We start from the raw sequence: 26297 nt of genomic DNA on the forward strand, positions 1-26297 counted from the left end.
TCTGTTAATAAAATCCTTTTTCTACAACTACAAGTCTGGTGAGTGCGCTCAATATGTTTCTATGCTTTTGGAGCTACTATGCCCGTTCGAGTCTGTGATCCCAGCAATGGTGATACAAAAACGTGAATGTGGACCTTTTTGCTTATATATATATATATATATATATATATATATATATATACACAAGAAATAACTGTCACTCCCAGTCCAAATACTCAGAGCAAAAACAGTACAGTAAAGCACTGTTTTTTCTCTGAGTATTTGGACTGGGAATGCCACTTATCTCTTGTATATATATGTGGAGGGATACCACACCCCAAGGTGAGCACCCCAGCAAGCATTTGGAAGGCTCTGGAACAAAGTGAGTGCCGGTATTTTTTTATGTTTTATATAAATTTGTGTTTTCATTTGAATCTAACCTAAAATGTTTTTTTAGAATTTTTTACATATTAATTTTTTTATTGACCTAAAATTACCCCGAAATCACTTTTTTTTAGAATTTTTATTTGTTTTATGCGTACAAAATTAAACAAGAAAATGTTTGACAAGAAAAAGTTTGTTTTTTATATTTTATTTTATTTTTGGGGGTGACAGACTGATTTTTTCTAATTTTTGCATGGGTATGTTTTCATAAAAATATTTGCACCCGATTTTTTAAAATTGAATACCGCAGGAATTGGGAGTGCACATACCCTAGGTGAAAAAATGGGCACGACATTAGTTTTCTCTGTCGCAAAAATTGCACTCTCAAATCGATATTACAAATTCAGTGATCAAGTATGAACATTTTAAGGCACTTACAAACCAGACAACATTCCAGGGCTGTAGCTGTGTTACAATGTTGGAGTAGCTATCTCCACTCTTCTGAAATCAGCATTTCTTTGCCATTTTTAATTTAAAACCCCCATCCACCTCTGATTACTCACTGTAGTGATCTGTACCTTCCATTTCTTCACATAAACTTTTACAGAAGAAAGTGGAGAAGGTGGCTTCTGGAGAGTGAATACTGAAGACTCAGAAAACATCTCCAGTGTTAAACTGTATGAGGGAACTCAACCTTCTCCATCTAATGAGATTGAAATTATATTTGCACGGCCCTGTATATACTATTCATTGATCTGGAAAGCTATCTCAGCAGGGCAGGCGTGGAGGAAGAGTAGAACTATAGATCACAGTACACAATGGGATCAGAGATCTTGGGCCAGAGTGCATGGGAAAGTTGGAATTGGAATTGTAAAATAAAATATAAAGCCTCTCTCTTAGGAGAGGCAGGAAATTCAGCATGAAAGTTCACACAGCAGTGGTTCAAGTAAAGACTGAACTTAAATTAAGTATCATTACTAGAATTAAGATATTAGATGGAGGCAAGTGAGATTAGAGTGGTGATGGGACAGTTGACAGTTGGTGAATGATTATTGGACGTATCGGGGGTTGGCTAGTGAAACCCATGCTCTCGCAAGCACTTTGTGGCCCTCTTTTGGTCAGGGACTGTTTGTGGGCATCTCTGTACAAATCCCAGGCACATCTGCATGGTGGATTGGTGGTCCATAAGTACAATTAGTTCTCCATCTTTGGTATTAATATAGTTGTCATAACCCCTATTCCAGTTATCGTGATACATCACTGAAATGGTTTCCCAGCGCAGATACAGTCAGGTGCATAAATATTGGGACATTGACAGAATTTTCATATTTTGGCCTCTATTCACCACCACAATGGCTTTGAAATGAAACAAACAAGATGTGCTTTAACTGCAGACTTTCAGATTTAATTGAGGGTAATTACATCCAAATCAGGTGAACGGTGTAGGAATGACAACGGTTTCTATATGTGCCTCCCACTTTTTAAGGGGCCAAAAGTAATGGGACTATCAACTCAAAAGCTATTTCATGGACAGGTGTGGGCTATTCCCTTGTTATTTCATTATCAGTTAAGCAGGTAAAAGGTCTGGAGTTGATTCTAGGTGTGACATTTGCATTTGGAATCAGTTGCTGTCGACTCTCAATATGAGATCCAAAGAGCTGACACTATCAGTGAAGCAAGCCATCATTAGGCTGAAAAATTAAAACAAACCCATCAGAGAGATAGCAAAAACATTAGGTGTGGCCAAATCAACTGTTTGGAACATTCTTAAAAAGAAAGAACGCACCGGGAAATAATTCTTCTGTCATCCACCACAGTTGTTTTCCGTGGTCTTCCGGGTCTTTTGGTGTTGCTGAGCTCTCCGGTGCTAAGGGGTGTGCAGGTGCACAACCTATATGCATGCCAACAGTTAAAGACACATATATACACAGACACATATATACAGCTACACAAAAAGTTTCACAAACACACACACATATATAAATTTATATATTTTTTTTTACACCGACACTATTGTACAGACACATATATACAGCTGCACAGACATATCTGCACACACACACATTTATATATATCAGCCATAACCTTACAGGTGAATAACATTAATTATCTTGTTACAATGGTACCTGTCAATGGGTGGAGTATATTAGGCAACAAGTGAGCCGTCAGTTCTTGAAGTTGATGGGGTTTATTTACAAAGTGTCTGGTTGTAAATCCGGGTGTTTCTGATCATATTTATGACTATGCCCAATATTTAAAAGGGCAATGCTTTTAGTAGCCGTGTCTTGCTAGGAAAAGCATCACCCTTTTACATATCGGGCATAAAAATGATCAGAATAGACCCCGAACTTTGAAGTAGGAAAAATGGACAAGCGTTAGAATCTCAGTAACTTTGACAAGCGTCAAATTGTGATGTTTAGACGACTAGGTCAGAGCATTTCTAAAACGGCAGCTCTTCCAGTATGCAGTGCTTAGAACTTACCAGAAGTGGTCCAAGGAAGGACAGACAGTAAACCAGCAACATGGTCATATGCGCCAAGGCTTATTAATGCGCATGTGGGATGAAGGCTAGCCTGTCTGGTCCTATCACACAGAAAAGCTACTGTAGCACAAATTGAGCAGGGGACCAGAATCAGAAGCTGTGCTGGCTTTTTCACAGAACACATGAAATTGCCATTGAGGCCAAAAGCAGGGAAGAAATGAGGAGATAGTGTCGGTCCCAGCTAATAAGACCTGTGGCAGTCGTAGGCATCATCGAAAAAAGGAGTCTGTTTCAGAGAAATCCCTCATTTGTTTGATAGGCGGCCTCAACAGTGGCCTCCTTAGGTGACGACACCTGTGGTAGCTCTCTACAGCTGCCTAGTGGTAGCGCCACTGCTGCATCCAAGGATGCTAACAGCATCCATCTCTGAATCAGGACCAGAGTACACCCCTGCAACATGCCCGCAAAACTCCCATACAGGGGCCTGTGTGCAGCCTTATGGGCCCTCTCCTCTTCAGCAGAGCAGTAGACTGTGGCTTTGTGCCTGAGTCTACTGCACATGCGCAGGTCTCCGGGAACATGGCGTCCGTGACTTATTTCTGGGGACATCTTTACTGAATATGTGCAAATCACTGGGAAAATGTCCACAGCGTCATTTTCCTGGTGATTAAATTCTATAGAACTGGTCAACGTGGTACTCCTCTGGAGAGGTAAATATAATTTTTATATGAGTGCAAGATGTTCAGTGTGGGCCCCCCTGCACCCCGGGACCTGTGTGCAGCGCACACCCTGCATCCATTATAGATACGCCAATGCTCCCATAACATGCCTATCAGATGGAAGATCTTTGTGCATCTGCATAGCCACCTCCCAGTCACCGCCCAGGAACACCTATCATTTTCCAGAGTCTATGCATCTCAATTTATCCTGCATCTCTGTGCACACTGCACAGAGGGCCTGATTCAGACCCGCTCACGAGCGCAGGACGCTCACAAGCGGGTCGATTGTGCCCTACTGCGCATGCGCACGACGGAGGGAGCTCCATCGTGCGCATGCGTGAGACCCGGCGAGCGATGGGCTTCCCATGGGAACGCCTACCGTCTGAAGCCGGCCCCACTGACATCATTAGTGATGTCAGTGGGAGTGATTTTGGCTCTGATAGAACCAAAATCACTCCAGGGCTTGCGGCAGCGAGACCCTACTGCAGGGTCTCCGTAGCAAGCCCGATGGTTGCGATGGTCAAGACCATCGCGACCATCATCATGGACGCTCGCATATGCTGTGGGTGGTCACCCACAGCTATGCAAGCGGCCAGGAGGCCGCTCCAAGTTGAGGGAGGAGGGCCCTGATTGAGAGTGAGCGCTCTGGTCAGAGCGTTCAGCTCTGAATCAGGCCCAGAGACCAAGTGACGCATACGCGGTGCAACTTTAGGGATTTAGACGGATGCACAGTCGCAAAAAAACATCAGCATTGTACCCAACTCAGCCCCTACATGTGGTTATATAGCATCAAAAATATATCACTAAAAGCAGTAGACAATCAATTACTTCTAGCCAGTCACTAGGAATTCCCTTCCCTGTATTAAACCTTTGGCATTATACAATGACACAAGGCTAATAACAACATAACTGTATAAATTACTCTGAAATGTCCTTATTTATCAACAAATGTAATCATGCAGTATTATATTATATTGTATTTGTACAAGCCTTGGTAACATCTGACTTTGTCCTATTACCCATATTTGCCTACTTTTGAAAAGTAGTTTCAGGGAGATTACACACTATAGTAAAAAGTGCGGCGCTAGATGTCTGACACCACCCAAAAGGCGTGTCTAGATCCACCTATGGGCGTATCTGTTGCCAATTGGGTGTGTTCTGGACCAAATTAAATTACAATTACTTTATGTAAATACTTGGCATGTGATACCAAAATATTCTGTATTGCTGACATGGAGGCAAATTATGGCCCTCATTCAGAGCCATTGGCTATTTGCGGTCGTTCGTTTTCTAAAAAGGGGTGGCTATTCAAATGAACCGTTCGCACTTTGCGGACTGTTCACGCTTCTAAGTCTGAACGAGCGAGCAAAACATGCGAACGTAAATTTGAAAAATACGCCCCCTGGCCGCTCGCACCATACGTCATGTCCGCTATTTATTAGATTAATCGAGTACATCGACCAGCGTATGAACTGCTCGCTATTCTTGTGGTTGGTTTTTTCAACCACTATTTTGCGAGCAGTTCTGAGTTAAAAAAAAACAAGTGACGTGGTCAATGACGCTGCTGGATTAATTATGCACTCCCTTAAAACGCCCGTTTTGACCTTTAAGCACGCCTGCGATCGGATTTCCACTCCCCGTTTTCAAGCACCTTCCCCTGTTACCACCCACATACGCCTCATTCTGTCACTCAAAATAGCAGGCATTCGCTATTTTGCGAACACATGAATTTTGACCGCACTGACTGGTTCGCGCACGCGTATAGCGATCCGTACGCATGCGCAGTTGGGCAAACATCGCTCGGAGCGAACGAGCTGCCGCTTATGAGTGGCTCTGAATTAGGCCCTATGTCAGTACATTCCCATAGACACGGGCATAAGAGGGCCTTGCAAAAGGAAATGTGGACAAAATAAGAATCTGTTCCCCCACAACGATTCTAATTAAAATTCTTCAATAGATGACCACACAAATATAATAACACATCTTACTATATGCTGACACCCTAGCCCCCCCACTGACATTAATATGTCTCTTCTCTGCCACACTGACATTACTAGATCTCCCCCTACCACATTAACATTATCAGATCCCCCACACACACATAAACATTCACATTAATAGATTCCACCACCCACAAACATGCACACACACACACATTCCCCTCACCTCACCTCTCCTGCAGCACTGACACTGACCACAACAGATATAAAGGAGATTTTTTGGGCTCAACCTCTGAATTGTGAAACACTCACACACAGCTCCTCGGGCTCAGACAGCTCAGCATCAGCTCCTCCTCCATGTGTCCTCCTCGGGCTCAGACAGCTCAGCATCAGCTCCTCATCCATGTGTCCTCCTCGGGCTCAGACAGCTCAGCATCAGCTCCTCCTCCATGTGTCCTCCTCGGGCTCAGACAGCTCAGCATCAGCTACTCCTCCATGTGTCCTCCTCGGGAATGGCTGGGCAGAGAATGCTGGGAGCATCAGTCTCTCCCAGTAGTCTGTGTGAACTTTGGCTGGTGAGTCAGCTGCTCTGTGCAGGGGTGGACCCAGGAGGGATCTCTCTGTAGTAAACGGACTCCCTGACCCTGCGTCTACATCTGGACTCGCGCATGCGCAGTCCGGACTTTCTGCAGCGCTGTGAGGAAAGCGGGGGATTACATCTAGTTTGCGGGGTAGCGGGAGCTCCCACCTCAATTCGGGAGGCTCCCGCGGAATTTGGGAGGGTAGGCAAGCATTCTATTACCTGATATATGTTTGTTTCTCTTTCAGCTCTCCTCAGTCTGTGGATGGATTTGACTAGTGGGATGATTAATATTCAGCTGATCCCTCAGTATCCAGTGATCCAGGAATCTGTCACCCTGAGTGTTACTGAGATCACTGGGAGTATTGTGTCTGTCACTTGGTATAAAGGACTAAACACCAGTGCTGGGGATCAAATCCTCACATATATTCCTGATGTTACTCCCTCACTAATTCCTGGGCCTCAGTACTTCCCTCGGGCCAGGCCTTTACCTAATGGCTCATTACTGATCTCAGATCTCCATATAACAGACAGCGGTGATTACACAGTGCAAATACAGACAGAGAAACCACAAGAACAAGCCTCTGTGACCCTGTCTATGGTGAGTAACGTGTAGTCACTGTGCCAGGCAGATGTGTGATGAATAATCAGAGCCGTAACTAGACTTTTTGGTGCCCTGTGCCAGAAAGAGCATTGGTGCCCCCCTCATTTTTCAAAGGGACAAAATGCACCCAAAAAAGGGCCATGGCTTCATGGGGAAGGGCAAGGGAAGAGATAGGAAAGGCCAGGAGATGCTGGGGATGAAATAAGAGGAAGCTATAAGCAAGAATGATAATAAACAGAAATTTGACAGGCCCAAACAGCGCCCCTTGACCTGTGGTGCCCTGTGCGATGGCACCGGCCACACTACGCTAGCTATGGCCCTGTGAATAATGATTGGTGCCTTCTCTGTGTGCGGCTGCTGGGTACAGTGGTAGCTCCAGCTCTGCATATGTATATATTACATCAGCCCTTACTACTAGGCTGGAAATCATAGAGTGGGACAAGCAGGCCCAGATTAACAATTCGGCAGATGGGACTACAGCCCCAGGCTTCCACATAAAACTAGGCCAATCATAATGACAGCATGATGATCAGTCACCCAGCTGGCCACATGGTCATCCATAAATCAGAAGTAATAAAATTGTGTTTGTATTTTCCTCACAAAATTATGCAATTTTTCTGCTTATATGTATTTAGGGAGACATTGGGGCTGATAGTGAAGGAATGTACACTCCTACATGTTACTGGCCACACCCACAAAGCACTGGCCACACCTCCTCCACTTTATGGGGTCTATTTACTAAGCTTTGGAGAGAGATAAAGTGGATGGAGATAAAGTACCAGCCAATCAGCTCCTAACTGCCATTTTTCAAACACAGCCTGTGACATGGCAGTTAGGAGCTGATTGCCTGGTACTTTATCTCCATCCAAGGCTTAGTAAATAGACCCCCTAAGACTCAACTGCCACTCTTTGACCATCTGAAAGGTTGGGATGCAATCTCGGTCTGACAATGATGGGTCTTTCTCCTCATTGGTGAGAGACACTCTCGGCCTCATGCAGAATATTACTTACATCTGTTCTGTTAGTGTAAAATATGCTTTCTGTATTGTAAATGCACTCCAAAAAATACATACATATACAACTATATCACCTCTAAAGTCCGTATGACTGGAGAGGTGAAACAGGTTCAGGGGTAAATGCAGAAATATGACAGTGGGGATATATATATATATATATATATATATATATATACACACAAAGAAATGCCCTTAACCTGCGCTCAGCTTTTATTAGTATATAATAAATGGCTACAAAACGTCTAAAACAATCCCCCTGTTAGTAGGGGCTAGAACACAATATTTTATAGAGTAGTATAGAAGATGTGCCCCAAAGAAAACAAATAACGAATTGTTCACTTCAATTAAATATATAAAAAAAGTCCAATATAAAATAAGCTCGTAATCCAATTTGCAGTATTATAAATTCTTAGAAGAGATGGATCCTACGGCCGACTTGTGCACTTTATGTATACTAAACACTTCAGTGTGGCTTTTCTCCCATACAATTGGATTTTCTTAATATGAAGAAAAACTCCTTATCTTCTTAAGGAGATAAATATCTAAAAATAAACCCTTGCACCAAGAATACACCCAAAGAAGGCCCAAAGGCCACCATTAATATAAAAATATTTATTATACATAAAATCTTTTTCAATCAACAGTATACAGCCAGATAGAATTCAGAGTTGTATTGATATAAAATAATATCACACCTCAATATGTATAACGCCCTTATATAGGGTAGATAGCACACACCCTTATATATACATAAATATATATATGGAGATGGAAAATTGCAGCACCAAAAGAGGTAGAAACTCATATGGTGCATACACACGATCAGATTTTTCCTTCAGATATGAACGATAACGATTTAAAAATCGTTCAGTCGTTCATATCTGAAGGAAAATCGTTCATATCTGACATGCCTGAACGATGGACGATCAACGATGCGCGTTCCCGTTTGTCAGATAACGATATCTGACATCTGATGGGTTTGCAGTCAGACTTGGACGATTCCATTCATTTTAATGCAGTCAAAAATCGTTCAATCGTTCAAATCGTTCAAATCGTTCAAAACTTTATTCAAATCGTTCAAATCGTTCAGATCGTTTAATCGTTCAATCGTTCATCTGACAAATCTGACAAGTCTGACAAATCTGACCGTGTGTACGCTCCATTACACTGATTTATAAAAAATAATTGAATAATTGTATACACAAATTAGTGTATAGAGGCCCTGATTCAGAGCCGGACGCTCTGAAAGAGCACTCGCTCTGAATCAGGGCATTTTTTTTTTGTGCGGCCTCCTGGAAGCTCGCATAGCTGTGGGTGACCACCCACAGCTATAGCGAGCGGCCAGGATGATGGTCGCGATGGTCAAGACCATCGCGACCATCGGGCTTGCGATGAGACCGTTGTGGTAGGGTGTCGTGGCCGCAAGTCCCAGAGAGATTTCGGCTCTAACAGAGCCGGAATCTGTCCACTAACATCACTCATGATGTCAGTGGGGCCGCCCCCAAATGGCAGGCGTTCACATGGGAACGCCTCTGTTTGGGCAGCCACCCCCCGGTCCATCCACCAAAGGGGGCGAGCTGTCACTTAACACCGACAGCTCGCCCCCTTTGTTGCGAGACCCGGATCGACGGATTTCCCGTCGCTAGCCGGGTCTCGCGCATGCGGACAACGGAGCCGGCCACTATCGACCCGGTTGCGAGCGCTCAGTGCTTGCGACCGGATCTGAATCAGGCCCAGAGACCAATGGGAAAGAAAACCTGTATAGATGGTGAGCTACCTGTATACAGCACTCCCCAGCAATAAAGGTGTCGGCTCAATCAGAAGTGCAACACTGGAGATCTGTTGCTGACGGAAACATACAATAATTAAATCTGCATTTGAGCGCCCAATGTCTTATATATTTTATGTGTATACAAAAAGGAATATTCAATTCCATGTAATAAGGTAATTATTTCAAAGTGCAATATGTGCTAATGTGCAAAAAATGTGATAAAACTCTAATAATCTTTGGTATTTTGTGTATTCGAAAATTATAGTACATTCATACCATAGAGTGCATCATGCAAAAAAAGTAGTACATAATAGACTTTTCTTAATGCTTTTAAAGTGCACCATGTTTATGTATACATTAGTAAATGCAACAATATACCCTTAAGTATCTAAAACAATGATAAAAATAATTGTTTATATCAGTGCATTGTGCAAAAAAGGTGCATACTAGAATTTTACAGCACCTATCATTTTGTGCAGCAATACTATCACCTATTAATATATATAAATATGCAAAAAATGGATACACAATTACTTTGAGCTAAAAGAGCAATTTAATAAGACAATATCTAGACATAAGAGGTGGAGTAGACAATAAGTCAACATGCATTGGACATTTTTTTTAACCACTTGCCTGGCACGGTCGTATCAGATACGACCATACCAGACTGGGCTTTCCCTGACTTGGTCGTATCTGATCTGATACAACTAGTCAGAAATGCCCTGTGGGTGGCTGTTGGAGGAGAATGTTCCTGCAGCCACCAGCCCCAGAGGGACCTCCACGGTCCCTCTGCAACTACATTTTCTAATCGTTTCTGCTGATCACTGCTGGGCACAGGGATCAGCCAGCCTGGCGCCTGCTCCCCTCTACGCACACACCCGGTGCTGCTCCTGGCAGATGCCGGGTTAGTGAACTAAATGGAGCCTCTGCTCCTATGTAAGCCCCGTGCAGCCTCTGCCTGCTCCCTCCCAGCCACTCGCTCCCCTCTTCACTGATCAGCTCGGCGCTGCTCCTTGCAGATGCCAGGCTGTTGCTATGAAAGGAGCCTGTGCTCCTGTGGTAATGAATATATAGCCGCTGGCCCCCTGATTAGACCTGGCGCTGCTCCACGCAGACGCCGGGTTATAAGACTGAATGGAGCCTGTGCTCCTGTGTAACCCCAGCGTGGCTACTCGCAGATGCCGGGGTAATGAACACATACACAGCTGCTGCCCCCCCCTGGTTTAGACCTGGCGCTGCTCCTCACAGACGCCGGGTTATTAGAATGAATGAAGCCTGTGCTCCTGTGTAACCATGATGCTGCACTGCCGGGGAAATTCAGTGACTGGAAACTCTGGGCCTGATTCAGACCCTGATTCAGACCCCTACCATCTGGGGCCGGCCCCACTGACATCACAAGTGATGTCAGTGGGAGTGCTCTCGGCTCTGATAGAGCCAAAAGCACTCCAGGGCTTACGGCAACGAGACCCTACCACAAGGGTCTCATCGCAAGCCGATGGTCGCAATGGTCTTGACCATCGCGACCATCTATTTGGCCACTCGCATAAGCTGTGGGTGGTCACCCACAGCTATGCGAGCAGCCAGGAGGCCGCTCTAAAAAAGAGAAGGACGGCCATTGGCAGGTTACAGTGATTTATCCCCGATCCATCCCTTCTCCCCTGCTTACAGAATATTTGGTGCTCTTGAAGTGTGCTGCTCATTCCTGACTGACACAGATCATATGCTGGCCCCTGAAGTGTGTACTGCTCATCCTTGACCCACACAGATCATACTGTATGATGGCCCCTGAAGTATGCCCAATTCATACCTACACACACTTCTCCTCCTTCTTCTCTTCCAAACAACAGGGGTGGGCAATCCTAAGGATTGTTCACTCCTACCTCTCCATATCTTCCCAGCAACAGGGGTGGACAAACCTATGAGGATTATTCACCTCATGATATTGGTGACATAGGGCCTGATTCAGACCCACTCGCAAGCGGCTGTCCGCTCACAAGTGGGTCGATGTTGTGCACTGTGCATGCGCACGACGGCGGGAGCTCCGTCGTGCGCATGCGCCAGACGCGACGAGCGAAGGAAAGTCCTTCGCTCGTTGTGTCTGATCAAACGGGGCGTGCTGTCGATGTTGATTGACAGCACGCCCCCTTTGGTGGGCGTGCCGGGGGCGTGCCTCCTGACGGGGGCGTTCCCAAGGGAACGCCTACCGTCAGAAGCCGGCCCACTGACATCACTAGTGATGTCAGTGGGAGTGATTTTGGCTCTGATAGAGCCAAAATCACTCCGGGCCTTGCGGTTGAAAACCTCAACCGCAGGCTCCGGCTCGCAGTTTCGATGGTCGCGATGGTCACGACCATTGCGGCCATCAAACTGCACACTCGTATAGGCTGTGGGTGATGACCCACAGCTATACGAGCGTCCAGGAGGACGCTCCATAATTATGGAGGGCGGCCCTCATTCAGAGCGTGCGCTCTGCTCAGAGCGTACGGCTCTGAATGAGGGCCATATTGTTGAGAGTCCTGTGATAGTGTAGCTGAGGAGAGAGAGAGATAGACATCAGTGATTGAGATAAGGATACAATTGTTAGATATTACAGTGACTGACACAATTATAAAAAAGTTATAAAAACTGTGATCATCAAAGTACGGTGAAAACCATTATCCATGTATCATCTACAATAAGAGTGCAGCGATGTCCACCAGTGATACAGATTCTGATTCTGGAAGTGACATGTATTCCAGTGATGAAGAATAACTACTTTTGGATGCCACTCACGAAGAGCAAGATCAAGAGGAGGGGCGCCAATTTTGCGCTCTAGACGCGCAAAACTGTGCTCCAGCGCCACCACAATTTCCCTTCATGGGTGAACACCAAGTGACAATAGAAAGTGGAATTCTGGGATATTTCAAATTGTTTTTTGACCTACACTTGGTCGAATTGATTACTGTGGAAACAAATCGGTATGCTGAACGGTGCAACACCACGCCAGTTTTCAAGAAGCAATGATTGGGTCCCAACAAGGGCTGCAGAAATACTGGTATTCTTATCTCTGCTAGTGCTGCAAGGCTTGATACAAAAACCTCTGCTGGAGTGGTACTGGTCTAAGAGGAATGCCCTGGCGACACCATTTTTTGCATCAATAATGTCCCACAGATGGTTTATCTTACTGAAAAAATTCCTACATTTTGTAGATAATCAGGCTGAAGAAAAAGCCCATCCCAACCCCAAACACCAGAAAATATGGCTTGTTTAGTCCTACTTGTCCAAGAGGTTTTCTGAACTACTGACCCCAGAACGAGACTGTCAGGACTTTAACTATTTCAGTACATAAAGACAACACTTGCCGAAAGTTCCACTGTGGTCATTGGAGGATCTATCCTTGTTACTGGCGCTCATCACATCCAGTGTACAGAGTGTTAAAGTGATCATCTGTTTCTTAGGTGTCGTCAGGTTGTTGGATTCCTTGATTGCTTATTATTCCAAACCTGATTCTATTTGGGTCACATGTTCTGAACTTCCTATGGATCACAGACCTCTAGTATAAACCCCTGTTACTAACTATGCCTCATATGCCTCAACTATGTCTGTGCAATGTTACTTTCAGGTCTTCCTTAAACTCTGCCAGATCCCCGCTGTGCCTGGTGTATGCTGTGGACCTCGCTACATTCCTGCTCGTGTTCCGGTTCAAGTTCTGATACATGTTATCAGCTGCACTACAGAGCTCAGCATTGCCATTGTTTTTCCGTTGTTATCCTGCTCTATTATTGCTATTCCATTCTACGCTACACTATTTGGTTTACTTGTTATTATTGACTCATACGGACACTGGGGTTACTTCTTCTACAGTTGTCAACTGCACTGTTACAGTCTATCCTACCAGGACCGCATTATGCCTCAGGGCTCAACCCCACTCCGGACCTTCATTACCCCGCAGGGCTCAACCCTGCTCCGGACCTTCATCCTGCCGCAGGGCTCAACCCTGCTCCAGGCCTTCATCACATCGCAGGACTCAACCATGTTCCGGACCCTCATCACATCTCAGGGCTCAACCCTGTTCCGGACCCTCGTCACATCTCAGGGCTCAACCCAGTTCTGGACCCTCATCACGTCTCAGGGCTCAACCGCATTCCGGACCCTCATCACGTCTCAGGGCTCAACCCTGTTCCGGATCCTCATTACATCTCAGGGCTTAACCTCATTCCGGATCTTGTTACATCTCAGGGATCAACATTGTTCCGGACCTCCGTCACGCTACAGGGCTCAACCCTGTTATTGACCTCCATTCTATCCTGAGGCCCTAGCCTTGTGTTGAACTCGGGGTTCCACCCCACACCAGTTCAATGTGTACTTTGAACTTTGTTTCTCACAGGGGCATTCCCCTGCACCTGTTAGTGCATGTCATGAACTTTGTGTTATTGAGATTTAATGTGGAACTTTGCCATATAGCTTTTGTTCTTGAATTCTTGTTCTTCTATTTACTTTTTTTTCGTGTCAGTGATATTTCATGAAAAAGTCATTCCTAAAACCACCTCAGTTTATATTTTCTAGTAAGAATGACTCTTCCCAGGAGCCTCAAGTGTCTATAGCTGTGACAGAGACATCTCCATTGCTGAAAGTCTACTGCTGTACAAAGGCAGACTGGGGTGGAAGCAGTATATTCCAAGTTAAATATCCAGATTTGGAATAAAAATGTACATGCTGTGTGAAGCAAAATCAGGATACATTTGGCACCAGCATTATATATACAGGCAAAGGGACTATAGTGGACACATAACAAGAGATATGGTAAGAACTTACCTTTGTTATCTCTGTTTCTACGAAGTCCATAGGGTCCACAGGGTTGACCTTGGGGTATAGGTTGGGAACCAAATCCGGGCACCACGCAGTTAAAGCTTTTAGCTCCCAGGATGCACTTGGGTCCACTCTCCCTATAACCCCACCCCCAGCCAGAGGCACCTCAGTTTGTAAGTAGCCAAAGGCCGGAGGAGGAGAAAAAAAGAGAGAAAACTGAAACACTCGATAACCATACTCACAGAAATGGGAGACGGAAAACCGGTGACCAGTCACACAGCCCATTTGAAGCCAGGTGCGTCAGGGCGGGCGCCCTGTGGACCCTATGGACTTCGTAGAAACAGAGATAACAAAGGTAAGTTCTTACCATATCTCTTGTTTTCTACTTCAGGGTCCATAGGGGGTCCACAGGGTTGACCTTGGGGATGTCCCAAAGCAGTTCAACCAAGGGAGGGGACGCTCCTGTGCTGAGAGGAGAATCCGCCGCCAAAAAGGAAGCATCCTGAGAGGCAAAGGAAAACAATGCCTAGAACCTTAAAAAGGTGTAGACAGAAGACCAGGTGGCCACCTAGCAAGGCAAACCAGCCAAGGCGCCACCGCGAGCCACCCACGAGGGTTACATGGCCTGAGAAAAAAACAAGCAGCAACAACAGAAAGGCCTACCCATGGGTAGGCCCCTGAAGAAGACATACGAGGCCGTCCAGCCAACATATGGCCATAGGCCGGCCATCCTTTCCTGTTAAAACCAGAAATCTCAGACCACCAATAAGGAGTCCGATTTCCGTCAGGAACTTGAATGGATCACATAAATCCACAGAGGCCGGACCACAGTCAATGAGGCCACACCAGCCGAGAGGACTGGGGACTGAATGGCCGCACCATAAGTTCCAGAATAATATGGAACCTGAAAATCACTAAGAAGAAACACAGGGTGAGAGCAACTCACACCCTAACAAGATGCCCTCCAGAAGAGGGAGCCACATGAGAACGCTCCCAATTCCGACACTCACCTGGTTGATATAAACTCCCTGATAGAAAGAGAGAAAGCCAAAGCAATAGACCATGTAATGGCTATTACAACCAGCGGTTCCATTAACTTTCCCCGGAGTTAACGAAGAACCACTCCTAACTCCCAAGGAGACCCTAGGGAGGACAAATGGAGGCATAATCCAGAAAACACTCCAAAGGATGAACTGGATATCAGAGCAGAGCAATTCCATAACCTAATCATACTGACAGTGTAGAGATCTGCACTGTCAGGAAGGCCAGGCCGAGGGAGAAACCCAAGCCAGCCGGAAGGAATGCCAGAATATCTGGAAATCCTGGACACCAGAGGATCGTATTGATAGGTATAATACCATAAGAATTATGGCTGCCACAGATTGTGGTAGGTCCCAGCAAAAGCTGATCCATGTGCTCCAATCATTCCAACGATGACAAAGCCATGGAAGCCGTAAGACCACTATAGGGACGTAGTCAAAGACAAATGACCCAGGTCCAAGGCAAACCCCAGGACCCTGAGACAACAGGTCTGGGTAGCGAAGCATCAGGAATGGAGTATTGATGGAGAGACTCCGAAAAACCAAGTACCCCTGACATCTGGGGCAATCAGGAGCCACCAGCAGGAAAGCATCTCTGTCTCTATTGAAACACTTCCCTCGAGGAAGAATGGAGACTGGAGAACACAGGTACGCAAATTGGAAGAACCCCTTCACCGACAAAGAGTCACTGAAGGTTGCTTCAGAATCCCCAGAGTTGGACTGTAACACCATAGTGTGATAGAGTCAGAAGGCCATGAGTGTCACCTCAGGAGGGCCCCCCCCCCTGCTCACCAGGAGATGAAACCTCTCTTGGGGAAGAGACTAGTCCCCGGGATGCACGTCGTAACGGCTGAGGACTCCCGCTTCCCAATGGAGAGCACCCGAAATGAACACTGTCGAGATGGTCGGGAGGAGACCCTCAGACAATGCCCGAATGTATGACATACCTGACATTGCCACCCAACGAACAGTATTGCTAAAAAGGAAGCCACTGTTCTGACCCTGTCGGACTGAACTTTTTCAGGTTCACCTGGAAACAAGGGCTATGCCAGAGTGAAGCCCAAGACAGGCTAAAGTTCCAACAAGTTAATTGACAGGGTGGAATCGACAGACATCCAATTGCACTGAAATGGATGCGAACCAGACACTGTCCTTAGCAAAGAATACCCTGGACGAGATGGCCATAGTCACCCGAAAAGGGACCGACTTGCCTCCGGGGAGAGCATCATCGTTTGAACAGTGATCCGACAGAAAAAACTCGTTCCATCTGGAGATAAGCCAATTATGGAAAGGCCTGGAATGGAACTGAGCCCATTCCACCCTTCCAAAGGCAGACACTGAATAGTGGACCATGCATCCCAGAGTGTAAAGACATATGGCGACTGCGCAGACATCCATGTACTCCTAATGGAAGAGTGGAGATGCCGTCTTAAGCCAGAAGAATTCTCAGATTTTGAGAATCCAGTAGGGCTCCTAGGTGAAGAATACCCAGAGAGGGATGCAGGGAGGACTTTTTTCCCCTTGATTAAACGTCTGCACCCTGAAGAACCCACAGTCAACCAGACCCGGCTGTAAAGTACCCCGGTGATCCTGCTAAGAGCAGGAGGCCATCCAGGTACAAGAGCATTGGGATATACTGAACAGAAGAACTGTCAGAAAATCCAAAACGCTGGTAAACCCCTGTGGGGCTGAGATCAGTCCCAACAGGCAGAGCCCGAAAAATCGTAAGTGCTGTGATACAGCAAACCTCAGTCCATGCTGAGGTAAGGTCTCTGTAAGTACCCGTAGGCACGCGTCCTGTATATCCAGTGATACCATAAAGTCCCCGGGTTCCAAACATAGTATGATGGAGCATAGGGATTGCTTCCTGAACCCAGGTAGCTTTAGGAACTGGTTCGGGGAATTGAGACAGAGAATAGGCCAAAGAGGACCATTCAGCCACCGCACCAGAAAGAAAGCAGAACAACCAGTCCCTCGCTGAGAAAGTGGGGATGGCCCAATTAGCTCCGCTTACCGCAACAACTGTATAGCTTTCTGGATTTGTAAGGCCCTGTTCCGAATAAGGGCCTGCATACCATCACATGGAAATAGGCCGCCTGAGCAAAGAGAGGGCGTACCCTCCTACCCACGTAGCCGCGGCAACTAGACACTAGTACCGGGCAAACTGAGAAATCGCCATCTCCCAGTGGTAGGCCTCTCTCGTCAGGCTGACGATATATCCGTTGGTTCAGAAGCAGGATCGGCTGGCAGTCCAGGCTTGCTCGGAACTGGATATGTCGGCCCTTGTAAAGGCCGACAGTCTATGAAGAAACAGACCTTTAGGCTGACCCAGAGGACAAAAAGACTTAATAGTCTGAGGCCCGGTAGTGAGCATAGCTGACGGCGGGAAATTTGTACTGCCACTGTCAAGGTCAGATATACCCTATAGATGGTATCTGCACCTCTGCATTCCCAGAGCGCAGCCATAGGGTATTACGGAGGATACCGTCGCAGCCGGAACTCTGAAAGTTTGGAGCTGGTATCCAATATAGGCATGTCCACCTATGACAACTGCATATATTACGTGAGCGACCAAATACACTTGAACCCCAGACGTGTTGGAGGGGAAAAACATTACAAATGCATCAGCTCAGTATGCAATAGTATTAACCAACCATGCTATCGCCATGGTAGGATGGGTAACAACCCCTGAAAGCGAGTATACTGATTTCAGGCAGAGTTACCACCTACGGATCAGAAGTATCCGACCACGCAGGAATGGGATGCGTAGTAACGTCTGTAATCCGACGAGTAACACGCCCATCCACCCCAGGAGGGGCTCATGATGACCCTCAGGGAATTTGGGACAGGAGACCAAACACTGTTGTAATACCTCATATCTGGCAACAGCCAGAGTCCCGCCCTGCGATCCACCCGCTAGTCAGCAACAGGGACCCAGAAGGCACGTAATACTGAGGGTGTATGATACAGGTGCAGGTCAACATTCACTCTAACCAGAATGGACCTGCTACCAGCCCTAAAACAGGGATAAAAATACTTGAGATAGGCTTCCCCCCCGTGTAAGAGGGAAAGAGCCCAAAACAGTATCCAGTTCACGGTAGAGCCAAGTGGGAAGTAAGCACAGGGCGTCCACCACGCCAATTTGCGTTTCATAGAAAAACGACTTCCACCCAGGGTGGCTGTTGTGGTAATCCCTGCAAGGGGCATGACAGACTATTGTGGCACCAGGGGGAATTCATATACTCGAAAAAACCCCTGTAGGGAGCGGTAGTCTGTGTCACAGGGGAAGAGTGCAAGAAACTGCGAGATACCCTGAGATGAAAAGGGCAGTATGGTGAAGTAACCCCAAGTGAGGTACAACAATGGGGCCCGCCCGGCGATCCGCAATTAAGAGGATCCCGAGAAAACAAACCGCCCAAGGGGGTCGTGAAAGGGACCGGCACCCGATCACGCCACATACAGAACCCTTTAAGAGTTAAATCCTCCGCACTAACACCTGCAGCACATGGCTTGCAGGATAGTAAAAATGGGTGCAGTATAACGCTCTATCTCCTGGTCAGACATATCTGACCAACCCTCTTGGCGGAAATATTAAGCAGCGCTATACTGGTCCTGACTGATGCCAAAAATTAGCTGCAGGGACCCATTTTCAGCATATGCAACACACAGTTCCACTCAAAATATGGCAACGTGCAGCACGCAACAGTATGTGACAAACCTCACAAATATTAACAAGTATATAAATGTGAGGTCTCAGAACCACCCCAAGTACAGTTGTATTAGGGCAGATAAGGAAAGGGATAGATATACACTGACAGGTGAGAGAATAAAGTACAGTCAGCACTAGCATAAGTCACATACCATGCAGATATACACATATATACATAAACATGTCATATAATATACTGCACTATTACACTGCATGCAACTTACCCAGATTCAGTGTCTGGGAAGGCTACAGCGCTGTGTACACTGACCTGATGGTGAGGTACGCAGGGGGACTGGACTCACTGCCATCTCCAGAGATTTCTGCTGCACCACAGAGAAAATGGCCGCTGGAGACCTCAGAAGAAGCGTGGCCCGCGGAGGAAGCAGCTCAGCGACGCCAGACTATGGATACTGAAAGGCGCGCTGAGCTGAGGGGAGGAGCCGCTGTAACAGGGAAGGCTGTCTCCCCTGGCCGGCTATTAACCCCCGGGACGCCGGCTCCCTGCACCGAACACTAAGTCCCTGGTGGTCTAGTGGACACACGGGGTATGGGGGGCCCGCTGCCACTGCCGGCGCCTCCGGTCTGTCCCCAGAGACCGGAGGCACAGGACTGCATTTCAAATGCGCGGATCACCGCAAGCGGTGACCCGCGCCTTACCTGCTCCCCGTGGATCCGGCAGCAGTCCTGGGTGCCCGCAGAGTCCGGCTAGTACAGACTCTGGGGTCCCGCTGAGATCCCCAGATCTGTACTGGCGTCTCAGCACCAGCGGGGTGACGGAGCGGCAGCTTAGACGTCCTATGGACAGTCTGACACTGCCGCTCTGAAGAATCCAAAGGAAAAATAAAAAACTCTGTCCTTCAGAAAAAATAAAGCTTAGGGGCTGCTAATCAGCTCCCCACTGCACTAAACGGTGACCCGATTCCGGCCGGGCACCAACTTAAACTGAGGTGCCTCTGGCTGGGGGTGGGGTTATAGGGAGAGTGGACCCAAGTGCATCCTGGGAGCTAAAAGCTTTAACTGCGTGGTGCCCGGATTTGGTTCCCAACCTATACCCCAAGGTCAACCCTGTGGACCCCCTATGGACCCTGAAGTAGAAAATACCAAGGTTTACCATTATCTGTGCAAATAGTAATGAGTCTATTGAAACCCTTACTCAATAAGGGATATTGCTTCACAACAGACAATTTTTATACATCCCCTCTATTGGCCGATATATTGCTGACCTATCGGACTGACCTGAAAAGATGCCCCTGAAGCACTGAAGAAGAAAAAACTGCAAAAGGGAGATATTGTAGGCTTTCAACGGGGAAAAGTGTGTGTGATGAGGTGGAGAGATAAAAAAAAGATGTCTGTATCATATCTACAGTCCACAACATAGAACTTGTAGAAATTGAAAAATCCTACACAACCAAAATCAAACCACAGGCTGTTATTGATTATAATTTGACAATAGGTGGGGAAGACCGTGCAGACCAGCACATTACTAATTATCCCATAAGCCGTAAAAGGGGTAAGAAATTTTATATCAAAATATTTACCCACCTATTAGACCAAGCAATTTGGAATGTTTACATCCTGTTTAAAAAAAATGAAGGTGGTAAAACCCACCTACAATTTAGACTGGAGCTAATAGAGAATCACCACACAGCAGAGACCTGCACAACAAAACGTGGCCGGCCACCACCTAGCCCAAACCGCTTACAGCTAACAGAGAGGCACTTCCCAGAGTATGTCCCTACTACAGAAAAAGACAATGCAGCCAGAAAATGTGCTGTTTGCTGCTCTAAGAGAGATGAAAGTGGCAAAAAAATACGCAAAGAGACACGATTCTACTGCATAGAGTGCGACGTTGGACTTTGTGCTGTGCCTTGTTTCAAAGTCTTTCATACTGAAAAAAATGTCTAAATGTTCCATTACACTGAAAACTACTGTTACATGAGTTTTATATAAGTCTTAAATAGTTTAAAAGTGTTTAAAGTTCAAGTTCATGAATTTGAAAAAAAATAGCTATTTTATGGTATACAGTGTACTATGGGCCTGATTCAGAGCCACTCGTAAGCGGCAGCTCGTTCGCTCTGAGCGATGTTTGCCCAACTGCGCATGCGTATGGATCGTTATACGCATGCTCGAACCAGTCAGTGCGGCCGAAATTCATGTGCTCGCAAAATAGCGAATGCCTGCTAATTTGAGTGACAGAAAGAGGCGTATGTGGGTGGTAACAGGGGAAGGTGCTTGAAAATGGGGAGTGGAGATCCGATCGCAGGCGTGCTTAAAGGTCAAAACGGGCATTTTATGGGTGTGCATATTTAAAACAGCAGCGTCATTGACCACGTCACTGGGTTTTTTTTAAGCCAGAACTGCTCGCAAAATTGTGGTAGCAAAAACCAACCACAAGAATAGCGAGCAGTTCATACCCTGTTCGATGTACTCGATTAATCTAATAAATAGCGGACAGGACGTAGGATGCGAGCGGCCAGGGGGTGTAGTTTCCCAAAAAACGACCGCAAGTTTTGTACGCTCGTTCAGACCTAGAGGCGTGAACAGACCGCAAACAGCGAACGGTTCATTTGAATAGCCACCCCTATTTTCTGGACGAGCGAGCGCTAATTGCGTCCGGCTCTGAATCAGGCCCTATGTTTCAAAATAGAAAAAAAAAACTGAAAAAAAAAGATTTTCTTTCATAAAATTGTGTTGAATAAGTTTTAACTAGATGTTCTTGACCTAATTCAATCATAAAAAACCCGACAATTTCGGAGCTGTTTTTGGGAAAAGAATTTGCCCGTTAAGTGGTTAAAAAAATTAATTAATTAATAATATACTGTACATAACACATCACATGAAGTATATAAAAATGGCTTATCAGGTAAAACAATGGTAAGTTCATGAAAGGTGAGAGAAGTCTCCAACGCGTTTTATCCGGGTAACAGACTTCTTGAAGAAGGAAGCACAGGTACATACAGAGAATAATCAAATGAACATAAAAGATCCCAGCACTCCTCTTGCTTGTCAGTCCACTGCAGTGGCTTGCAGCAACAATCAGCCATGCTCTCGCAGCATAGCCCTTTGTCCCTGGCACTACAGCCACTTAGGCCTACTAATTGGCTGCTTGCCGGCATCAGTGCATGGAAGACTAGGTGAATGGGGGGTTCAGAATCCTCCTCTGCTGCTGATTTCATGCTGGCTCTGGGTGACATAGAAAACCCGGAATTCCATATTTCCACTTTGAGCTGTGCAGCCGTGAAAACCCGAAGTTCCAAACTGCTGCTGTAGCTGCAGAATATGCTGGTCTTGTTTTCTTCTCCCTTAGGGGTATATTAACTAAAGTGTGGGTTTTTAGAAGTGGAGATATTGCCCATAGCAACCAGTCAGATTCTAGCTATTATCTTCTAGAAGCTGCTAGATAAATGGTAAGTAGAATCTGATTGGTTGCTATGGGCAACATCTCCAATTCAGAAAACCCGCACTTTAGTATATATTTCCCTGCTGATCCCACCAGAATGTGGGCAACTCAGGTGAGAGACCACCCCTCTCACCACAATGTAATATAAAAAAAAATATATACACTGTATATATATATATATATATATATATATATATATGTATATATAATTATATATATATATAAATCTCAGTCTGCCGGCACTCAAATAAACCAAACAACTTGCTCCAGTGCACAAGTAACAGAAAATCCAGGATAATGAAAAAACTGTCACTTAGAGTCAATAGTCACCAAAATCCACGTATATATAGTCAAATGTTTTCGGGGTCATAGGCCCGTCCTCAGGACAAAATACATACAACAATAAATTATAAAATATTGTTGTATGTATTTTGTCCTGAGGACGGGGCTGTGACCCCAAAAACGTTTGACTATATATATGTGGATTTTGGTGACTACTGACTCAGTGCTTTTTTTTTCATTATCCTATATATATATATATATATATATATATATATATATATATATATAATATATATATACACATAGTTATATACACAGTCCAGTATGCTGCACTCACAATTCAGAGTGTATTATCCAGGGTGCTCCACTACAGGCCGCAAAGTGCAAATAAAAAAAATGGGCACTCACCAATCAGTAGAAAAAATCTCCAATTTATCACTTACAAAGTACATGACTTTGGTCAACATTTCGGTCCCCAAAGGACCTTTGTCAAGACAAGTGAACCACCACAATGCTACCTTAACCAAAGAAGTCCATAGCCCAATGACCCTCCAGTCACCTAAATAGCCACCCCAATTAGTTAAGCACCACTCCCAACACAATACCCGGAAGTAGGAGCATATACATAATACAACAAATCAGTTGTGGCTAATGCCAGTACTTACAATCAAAAATGCATGGCCACCATCAAGTTTTATCGGCAGCAGCTCTGACACATAGTGTCTGTGGCTCATACTGTCCCCAAACATGCAAAGCACGTGGCGCCACGAACCGGAAGTGCCATGCGTTCCACTGCGTGGAACCGCGTGGAACGCACCCCAACCGGAAGTGACGCGGCCAGCCACACTTGGTTGCTAGACAGCGTGCTAAAGCCAATACTGCTAGTGTTAACAATCAGAAATCTATGGCCATCAACAAGAGTGTCAGCAGCAGCACTCTAGTACATAGTAACCATAAAGCATACTGTAAATGGCGCCGCAAACCGGAGAGCCTTGCGCTCCACAGATTGGAACACATCCCAACCGGAAATTACGCGGCTAGCCATGCACAGTTGCTAGGCAACGCACAAACGCTGCTAGTACTGTCAAATAGCAACAACACAGCCACAGATCTGACTGCTGAAACAACACTGGAAATAGAGCTGATGTAGATCTAATCCTGACATCCATAAGTGACTACACAAATAGGTAATAAAGGACAAGGATATACCTATTGACAAGAACATACACTAAACATATATTACAATAATCATAATAAATAACTGTTTGAAAAAACACAAAAACCCAGAAAAATAAATAAACAATGTGTGCCAGCATAGCTAAGTATTCCACATGTACACGAATATCACATATTTGTGCATGTACATATCATAGAGAACTCATCATCATGGAAAACATATATATGCACATACATGTACACGAATACACATGTACCCACATATACATGCACTTCACCACAAAAAAATGCTATAAGGGTGATATTCATTCAGGCCTCTTGGTGCCACAGTGTCCAACTTGAATATCCATCTGGCCTTCATTTTCTTCAGGAGAAGCTCCCTATCACCACCACGACTCGGTGGGGGTACATGATCTATTAGTATGCAATTCAATGAAGCCGCAGGGTGACCAAGTGCCGCAAAGTGCTTGGCCACTGGCTTATCAGAGTGCTTTGTTTGTAAAGCAGCTCGAATTGTCGATCGGTGGTTAGCCATATGGTCCCTAAACGGTCTTGTTGTCATCCTGACATAATAGAGACCGCACGGGCACATCAAAATATAGATAACAAAGTCCAAAGTGCAATATAACTGATGGCAAATTGCTATATTCTTCCCACTGTGGGGATGGGAGAAATGAGTCCCCGTGGCCATGGATCGACACGTAATACAGTAAGGACACCTGTAGCAGCTGGGTCGACGAATAGACAACCAATGTGTCTCTGTCACCTTCGGTTATTGCATAGTAGTTGGCGCAAATTGGGACCACGGTGGTACGCCATCAAGGGTGGTTGTTTGTTAATACTTTTAGGAGCTGGATCAGTGGTGATAATGGACCAATGACATCTGATGGCCTTATTTGTAGCCTTAGCAGCCAAATCGTAGGTAGCAGGGTATATCATTCTTGACGGGTTAATATTTCTTTTGGTGGTAATTTGTAAATGACGCTGGCGTGCCTTTGACAAACATCTATTTACTACTGTCGGTGAGTACCCTCGTGCGAGGAATCTGTCACGCATCTCCAACAATTGTATTTCAGACACATCCTGAGATGTATTATTTCTTAGAACACGTAGAAATTGTGATATGGGGAGTGACTCCTACAGGTTGCTTATGTGATGGCAAGATGCATGCAGCAATGTATTACGGTCTGTAGATTTGCGATATAGGGTTGAGCTCACACCTGTACCATGATGTGAAATGGTCACGTCAAGGAAATTTATAGTATATTTATCTAAATTAGTGGTGAAGCGTATGGGGCCATCGATTGCATTGAGGGCAGAAACCATGTTGAAAAATTCAACATCGGTACCCCTCCAAATCAAAAACAGATTGTCAATATACCTTTCATAACAAACAATCTTTGGGCCAAAATGGCCCAAAATATATTTCTTTTCATACTGCTGCATGTACAGATTGGCATACGATGGGTCCAGATTCGACCCCATCGCCATGCCCAACAATTGAATATAATAATCACCACAGTAGAAAAAATTATTAGAACCAAGTACAAGATTAATTAGCTCACATAGGAACTCAATTGGAGGTCCCACATGCGTACCACTACCAAGACTGGTTCTGACCGCCTCAATACCATCCTGGTGTGGTATCACGATATAAAGGGATGATACATCCAAGGTGGCCAACCACATCACATCAGTAAGATCATTCAGTAACAAAATTTTGTCAAGCAAATCAGTTGTATCACGTAAATAACTCTCCATTGCAACTACACGCGGTTGGAGAAACCCATCAACAAAAATCGCTAGGGGCTGAAGCGCAGAGCCCCTAGCAGATATAATTGGACGCCCTGGCGGGTCGACCAATGTCTTGTGTATTTTGGGTAGTAGGTAGATAATCGGGCATATAGGATGTGGAACTGTTAAATAGGCTGCCACACTTTCATCAATCCACCTATTTTGCACTGCCCTACTAACTACCTTATCAACCCTACCTTTGATCTTATACATTGGATTGGTAGCCACCTTGGTCTAAGTATGTGTATCACTCAACTGGCGAAGCACACCCGGTCATAGTCGTACCAGTCCTGTACCACAACGGCCCCACCCTTATCAGCCTGACGTATCACCAGTGACTCATCATGTATCAATCCATGTAATGCTTGTCTCGTACATAAGTCAAATTGTCATATCTTTTGGAAACATCGGAGACGGACATATCATGTTCCACTAGTCGTAAAAAAGTCTTGATACTGGCGTTACTTGACTGAGGATCAAACGAGCTGGGATTTTTAAATTTGCTAATGGTGTTCATTTCACTAGAGTTTGAGAAATATTCATGAAGATGTAATTTACGTCCAAATTTATAATGTTCTATAGACCAATTAAATTTATCGTGTTGTACCGTAGGTACAAAAGAAAGACCAAGTG

General features: G+C 45.4%; 1 protein-coding gene across 1 annotated transcript in view; it reads left to right on the forward strand.

The window, feature by feature from the left end:
• The first annotated feature begins 1282 nt into the window (after positions 1-1282).
• The window catches only part of LOC148453897 (cell adhesion molecule CEACAM19-like), a 380344-nt gene continuing 355329 nt past the window's right edge, over positions 1283-26297 (forward strand). Inside the window, exons 1-2 of the mRNA XM_088461548.1 lie at positions 1283-1364; positions 6333-6699. Coding sequence (XP_088317674.1) covers positions 1283-1364; positions 6333-6699 — 449 coding nt within the window. The remainder of the gene's footprint in view (positions 1365-6332; positions 6700-26297) is intronic.

The sequence above is a fragment of the Taudactylus pleione genome, unplaced genomic scaffold (assembly GCF_031769625.1).
Source record: "Taudactylus pleione unplaced genomic scaffold, aTauple2 ptg001064l, whole genome shotgun sequence".
Taxonomy (NCBI): Eukaryota; Metazoa; Chordata; class Amphibia; order Anura; family Myobatrachidae; genus Taudactylus; species Taudactylus pleione.